Below are 7,991 nucleotides of genomic sequence, written 5' to 3'. Positions count from 1 at the left end.
CAAACTATAAAGTACAACCTAAAATACAGAGTGAGGTACAAAATGCAAACAATGAAGTACAAATGCAAGCTTTTTCAAATGCAAAAATGCAAGGATGAGGTAGGGATGCCGTGCAAATCCATTTAATAAATAGATACAAATATGATGTAGTGTTGTTGAAAGTGTTTAAAAGCATGTGACTTGGCTGTTGTTTCAGCGCCATTTCAATGATTCATTCATATCGGCAATGATTGTAGGCTGTAATCTTTACATGGGAAACATGCACGCGCATGTAAAGATAACAGCCAACACAGACAGACAGACAGACAGACAGACACACACACACACACACACACACACACACACACACACACACACACACACACACACACACACACACACACACACACACACACACACACTCTCTCTCTCTCTCTCGCTCTCTCTCTCTCTGCTGGGTTTTGCACAGGTACCCTTTCCCATACCACAGTGCCAGGAGCGTCTAGTAATCTGGTACATTTTGCTTATCGAAATATCTTTTACCACAAGATGGCGACGTTGTCACATTGATGATAACGGTTTCACCCGTTGTTTACCTTCTAATAGTTGGTACAGGTTTGAAAATGAATGACAAGAGATACGGTTGCTGTTCTCAAATGCATTTCATAATTCCAGTGTCAAAAACAAAATTACTCCCACAGAACTAACGGGGTAGAAAATAAATACAAGTAATATATTTGATAAAAACGGTAGCCCTTTTTATTTGGAAAACACACACACAAACACAATCAAATCGATGAGGACTCATGCTACACGCAGTTGCTTTCGAGTGTATCTCTCTATATGCTACATATGATCTTTTTATTAGAAAAAAAGAACAACCATCTGTCCTGATACAATTTTTCAACACCATGTCTTAGACAGAAACACGAGCTCTGCTCTCACATGCAGGTGTATTAACTATCACATTCACACCACTCAGCTGTTCCTAACAGTGCCTGATAACCATTTATTACAAAATGAAACACAATATCACATTTTTACATCAGTGCAATTAAACCCTGACCTGTTAGTTGGCTCTACTAACAAAAGCATGCACATCAATGATCCCATTAATCACTGTACAACAGGCGTACGTATCTTCAGTGCAGCCATATTCACAGGGTATGTTTAACACTAATCAAATGGAAAATAAACACAATCTAATTTCACCACATTATCAAACTGATACAATTCAAATACAGCTTGGGAAGCATTTTTTTAAGGTCCCCTGTGTTTGATTAACTCATGGGATGTCCACATATGTCTCTTTGGGGTAGTCATTATGGATTTCTCTGCTTACTCCCTGGGGTCTGTGAGCATGAATGGATTATATATCTACTGTATATGAGGCGCTATCAGTATAGAAGTATCATAGAACTTGGATTAATAGAATGGCCATTCCCGTTCATATCTACATTCCTGAATGGTAATTTTGCATGAGCGTTCTGGTCATTTTGGATGAGCGTTCTGGTCATTTTGCATGAGCGTTCTGGTCGTTCTGCATGAGCGTTCTGGTCATTTTGGATGAGCGTTCTGGTCATTTTGCATGAGCGTTCTGGTCATTTTGGATGAGCGTTCTGGTCATTTTGGATGAGCGTTCTGGTCATTTTGCATGAGCGTTCTGGTCATTTTGGATGAGCGTTCTGGTCATTTTGCATGAGCGTTCTGGTCATTTTGCATGAGCGTTCTGGTCATTTTGCATGAGCGTTCTGGTCATTTTGCATGAGCGTTCTAGTCATTTTGGATGAGCGTTCTGGTCATTTTGCATGAGCGTTCTGGTCATTTTGAATGAGAATTCTGGTCATTTTGGATGAACATTCTGGTCATTTTGGATGAGCATTCTGGTCATTTTGGATGTGCGTTCTGGTCATTTTGCATGAGCGTTCTGGTCATTTTGAATGAGAATTCTGGTCATTTTGGATGAACATTCTGGTCATTTTGCATGAGCGTTCTGGTCATTTTGAATGAGAATTCTGGTCATTTTGGATGAACATTCTGGTCATTTTGGATGAGCATTCTGGTCATTTTGGATGTGCGTTCTGGTCATTTTGCATGAGCGTTCTGGTCATTTTGCATGAGCGTTCTGGTCATTTTGCATGAGCGTTCTGGTCATTTTGCATGAGAATTCTGGTCATTTTGGATGAACATTCTGGTCATTTTGGATGAGCATTCTGGTCATTTTGGATGTGCGTTCTGGTCATTTTGGATAAGCATTCTGGTGGTAGTTTTGTGTCTTGGATAGCCTGTATATCTACTGTCAAACATACCACGCGGAAAAATCTGAAAATAAATCAACCACACACACACACACACACAATTACACATGTATTCACATGTGTGCACATGCTTATACACCCACAAACTCCCACACATGTATGCATGCACACACGCGTGCACACACATACACGTGCACACACACACATACACACACTGCCTACCTCTGCCTTCTGCAGCCTCCTGCAGGTTCCCAGCTCCCCAGATTTAATGTATTCATCAGAAACTCACAGACTGGGAAAACGGGGGGAGGGTGCAGATCTAACGTCCTGCCGCACATCATGGTAAAGAGCTGCAGTGCTTCTGCTGCAAGACAACCATATACTCCTCTTCCTCTGAACCACCGCTGTTACTACAAGAGGGACTGGAAACAAACACTGCCTTACAAAAAACTAAATCCAAGAACAACAAGACGATGCAGACTACTATTCGGAAAGCAACAAGGTCTCCTGGTATCTATTTGTACGTCTATAGACTTGTAAGTCTATCCTAGTCTTATGTCACTATTATGCATCTTTTATGTTTTTTCTCTCCCCCACGTCTACCACACCTCCCCCGCTGACCTTTCTGTCTGTACTTCACAGCTGAACGTAGACCGTTCAGGTGTGAGGTATATTACCCCCCCCCCCCCCCCCCCCCGTCTACCTTATTGAATATGACGAATGTGTTCAAAAAGGAAGACTCAGTGATATTGCTGCCTCTCCGTCGTGAGACTTGGAATACACAGCTCTACACACGACGAACCCTCGCTATAGCCGCCAGACTGCCACCCGCCAGGGTTCTCGCTGTGATTAAACGGGAAGCACAGCGACTCACACCAGATGTGATATGTGTCTGTTCGATGTGTGAGAGAGAAGAACTTCTTGCTAAACTCGTTACATTGTCTTTTTTCGTCTCTGCTTCCCCTCTATACCCTCCCCCCCCCCTGGTTCCGTCTGGTCCCTTGACACTTTTACTAGGAAGTGTTCCGGTGATGATGTGTGAAGTCAGTGTCTTTTACAGCGTAGGAGTCTAATAAAACCTCATTATGAAAAGATCAGCTCAGTAAAGCAGGAGGCCTCTGGGTATATATTTCCAGCCATTTAGATATACAGGTCCTTTTCTCCATCCCAGCTCCGCCCCCTGGGGTGAGACGGGTAGTGGAGCAGGAGGAGAGGGGGAGGCGGAGGAGGAGGAGGAGGAGGAGGAGGAGGAGGAGGAGGAGGAGGAGGCCGGGTCACATGATGGTGCAGCGGTTCCTCTGCAGCGCCCCCTGTAGGCGGATGGCGGGGTGGCTCTGGCGCATGCCCCGCGCCACGGCGATGCCCAGCAGCTCTTTGAAGAGCAGGACGACGTGCCAGTTGAACTTGGCAGAGCACTCCACATAGCCGCACTTCCAGCTCTTCTTCACCAGCACAGACACCGCCCTGCGGGGGGTGAAGCGCTGCCGCTGCAGGTCCCGCTTGCTGCCAACCACCAGGATGGGCACTTCACTGCTGCTTCCTTCTCTGCAGGGGGGGAGAGAGGGGGAAACGGGGGGGGGGGGGGGGGGAGAAGAAAATGTGATACAATGCAGTTGAAAAACCCAGTATTCTATTCTATTTTATACTTTTTCTATTTTATACTTTATCTATTTTTTTATCTAACACACTCTCAGGAGCAAAACAGGAAAAAGCATTTCATATAAAAGTATTCTGTATTTTTGTGTGACAACTAATAAAGTAACTTGAACTTGAAACTTGAAAAACAACAACTCAAATGACAACAGATTTCTTCAGGTGTGATGATGAGTGAAGATGAGACTTTCTCCAGGGCTGTCGCCTCCTCCTCCTCCTCCTCCTCCTGAAAACACGAAGGTCACTGGTGTGACAAGAAGTCTGGCACATCCTCACAGTATGGCCTGGCGAGCTCAGTGTCAGCTGATCGCTATAGCATGGGTGTTAAAGGAACACGTCCAACTTTTTGGGAAATTAGCTTATTTGCCATCTATCTATCTAGGTCGTCCTCGGACGGGCCCTCCATCGGTGCTTCCAGTCATCCCGATCCTCCATGCATCTGGCTAGCTCGCCGGTGCATTCTGTTCCCGCATCTCTCCTGAGTACGTCCACGTAGGTTAATGTGGGACGTCCTCGTGATCGATGCCCGTGTGTTGGTTCCCACAGCACAAGTTTGCTGGTTGGCATCTCATGATGTCTCTGGCAGTGACCTGCCAGCCTCATTCTCCTGACTGCCTGGAGTTAGACAAGCGGATACATACCCTTTTCTTCTCTGTGTGCCAGTGTAGCCATAGTTCCAAACAGTCACGAAATACACTCCCAATACAACTCCAAAACGTTCCTGTAAACATGTTGTGACCTGTGTATTTACCACGTGGAGAAAAAAAAAATTGCCATTTTTAATTTTAATTTTTTTGTATCTCTCTTTCTCCAATTTTTCTCTGTTTTTCTCCCCGACCTAATTTAGTCGTTGTGCCAATTCCCCCCCTCCCATACCTGGTTGTTGTGCGCATGTTCTCCTACTGGTCGGTACAAGGGAACCCTGAAGTATCCGCACGCTTCCTCCGACACGTGCGGCGACAGCCAGTGGCTCTCTTCTCACCTGGCAGCGAGGGCTCTCATTGGTGAAGTGTAATGCGTGGGAGGTCACGCTGCCTTCCTCAAGAACTGCCTCCGCTGAGCAAGCACCCAGACCTGATCTGTAGGCGTCGCTGTCCACAACGCCAGTTTCCCACCCATGGCTTCCCTCCCCCTAACCCAGCCAAACGAGTTAGTATAGCGATCAGCCCAAGCCAAGGCAATGCTGACTCCGGGAGTCGAGACCGCAGCCTCTTGCATTGGTGACGAGCGCAATCTCTGCTACGCCACCTGACCGCCACATTTTCGTTTTCTAAGCAGATATATACTCTTACTCTGAACTATTTTTAGCTGAACCACTGCTGCCTGGGCGCAGTGATTTCATCACCTCAAAAGCCCTGTTGATTTTTTAAAAACTGGAGTTTTGAGGTTATGAAATCACTGCGCCCAGGCAGCAGTGGTTCGGCAAAAAATAGTTCAGAGTATAATCTGTTTAGAAAACGAAAATGTAAAACATTTTTAAAATATTATTATTTCTCCACGTGGTAAATACACAGGTCACAACATGTTTACAGGAATGTTTTGGAGTTGTATTTGGAGTGTATGTCGTGACTGTTGGGAACTAGGCTACACTGGCACACCTACTTCCAGTGAATGACGCTAAGCTAGGCTAACGATGCGGCTGTTCCCTAAGCCTAATGCATGCACAGAAAATAAAAGGGTATGTATCTGCTTGTCTAACTCCAAGGTAGATGGCAAATAAGCGAATTTCCCAAAAGGTTGGCGTGTTCCTAACGTGAGGAGTTACTTTATCAGTCCCTCTCAGACATTTTGTTTCATAACCTCTGAAGACAAAGTGACGCTTGTCCGCACCCCAAAATGAACTATAAATACTCCAAGGGGTGATGCTCTGAATATATGAATGGGATTCTGGACGGCAGTCTGAATTTACAAATGGCCTAGTTTGGCACTATGCCCTGGTGCTCTGAGAGCCAATTTATAAACACGCACAGAGAAAAAAATAGTTATTATACGCAGGAAGCTGAGAACGACATGGATCCATTCATAATCTATGCAAACAAATGCAAAAATGTGAAGCCTTGGCATCCTGTTGGTCTTAATATGGCAGTGTGTAACAAATATTCAGACAATGAATAAGTCAGAGATAGAAGAGATAATGCAGTGGTGTGAGGGGCACCACCTGATGTTAAACAGTATTAATCTGTTGGTGATCACAGCCCAGTTCTAATCAACGGGAAGAGAATTGAGCAGGTAACAACATACAAGTACTTCTGTATTCTCTTTGAGTCTCCGTCACCATGGGCTCATCAAGTGGAGTATGTTTGTTCACTCGGCCAACAATAGTCTCATTGCATACTCAAAATGGATGTCATATCAATAGGTTACCCTTAAATGTTAGGGAATCCAACTTAATAATAATAATAATTATTATTATTATTATTATTATTATTATTATTATTATTATAATTATTATTATTATTATTATTATTATTATTATTATTATTATTATTATTATTGGGGGAAATGTGCAATATCTTAGTGTAGGGCAACTGTGCCATATCTTAGTGTAGTGCATCATGCAATCTCTTAGTGTAATGCATCATGCAATCTCTTAGTGTAGGGCATCTGTGCAATATGTTAGTGTAGGACATCATGCAATATCTTAGTGTAATGCATCATGCAATCTCTTAGTGTAATGCATCATGCAATCTCTTAGTGTAGTGCATCATGCAATCTCTTAGTGTAATGCATCATGCAATCTCTTAGTGTAGAGCATCTGTGCAATCTCTTAGTGTAGGGCATCTGTGCAATATGTTAGTGTAGGACATCATGCAATATCTTAGTGTAATGCATCATGCAATCTCTTAGTGTAATGCATCATGCAATCTCTTAGTGTAGTGCATCATGCAATCTCTTAGTGTAGGGCATCTGTGCAATCTCTTAGTGTAGGGCATCTGTGCAATCTCTTAGTGTAGGACATCTGTGCAATATCTTAGTGTAAGACATCCGTGCAATATCTTAGTGTAGGACATCTACAATATCTTAGTGTAGGACATATGTGCAATATCTTAGTGTGTGATTTATGTATGGCACTGGATGTTAACTATAGTTTGATTGTAGGCCTACATGGATATATTGTGTGTCTGTGTATATACTGTATGCAGAGGCTGTGTGTTGCCATGTCTGCGTTCTTTCGAATGCCCAAGACAAATTTCTCCTAAGGAAGACAATAAAGGCTAATCTTAATCTTAATCTTGAACAAATTATGCAAATCAATGACAGGCAAATAAATCATTACAAAACTGTAACAATTGTGCTCAACTCACAGAGGACTTACAAATTTAGCCTAGCGAATTAGCAATGATGAATGACCCACGATGAATATGAATTATTCCGATGGCATTGGAGTGATGTTAATGCACTGCTTTGCTTACTCATGACCTGGACATGTAGTCAATCACTGAGCCAACCCAATCATTTACCAGAGTACTGGAGAGGCAATTTAGATCTTAACAATAAGGGTTCATCTACTTTCTCAGCAGCAGTAGGCCTAGTACAGTAATGATTTTGTGGTGACATTGACTCTGGATTTCATAATCCGTCTATAATTAGAGAAACCATATGCAATACACTGGGGTGCTCTAAGGAACTGTTTTGAACCCAGATGAAACCCCAGCGGTTGTTGAAACTGTATTTAGAAGAACAGTTGGAGACACAGGGGGCAGGTCATAAAAGCCCCCTCAGGCTAAGACTGTTTACTCAACTGTATTTAGGACACAGCCATTCCAAACCCCCCACGAACAAGAAACACCTTCTAGGGTGTGACGGTTGAACCACAGAACAAGAGGCTAAATGAAGCTGATATGCCTCTGTGAAACAAGACCAATGTGTAAAACTGTTTGAATCCATACAATAATAGATTAGAGACCAGACACACAGGTCAAATAATGCCTTAAAGGGGAACTCCAACATTTTGGGAAATTAGCTTATTTAACATCTTCCCTGGAGTTAGACAAGAAGATACATACCTTTTTTGTCTCTGTGCGTGCATTTTAGCTTTGGGAATAGACGCTCCGTTAGCATAGCTTAGCTTCATCACTGGAAGTGGGGGAGGGTTAGAGC

At 43.3% G+C, this 7,991-nt stretch overlaps 1 protein-coding gene across 1 annotated transcript in view; it reads right to left on the bottom strand.

Moving 5' to 3' along the window:
* Positions 1-3,511: 3,511 nt before the first annotated feature.
* The window catches only part of rasl10a (RAS-like, family 10, member A), a gene marked incomplete at both ends in the record, with an annotated part of 24,396 nt that continues 19,916 nt past the window's right edge, over positions 3,512-7,991 (bottom strand). Inside the window, one exon of the mRNA XM_084323350.1 lies at positions 3,512-3,782. Within this exon, the coding sequence (XP_084179476.1) occupies positions 3,512-3,782 (271 nt within the window). The remainder of the gene's footprint in view (positions 3,783-7,991) is intronic.

Source organism: Notolepis coatsorum (genome assembly GCF_963971535.1).
Source record: "Notolepis coatsorum genome assembly, chromosome: 10".
Classification (NCBI taxonomy): domain Eukaryota; kingdom Metazoa; phylum Chordata; class Actinopteri; order Aulopiformes; family Paralepididae; genus Notolepis; species Notolepis coatsorum.
This window is presented reverse-complemented; position numbering and strand designations above follow the sequence as displayed.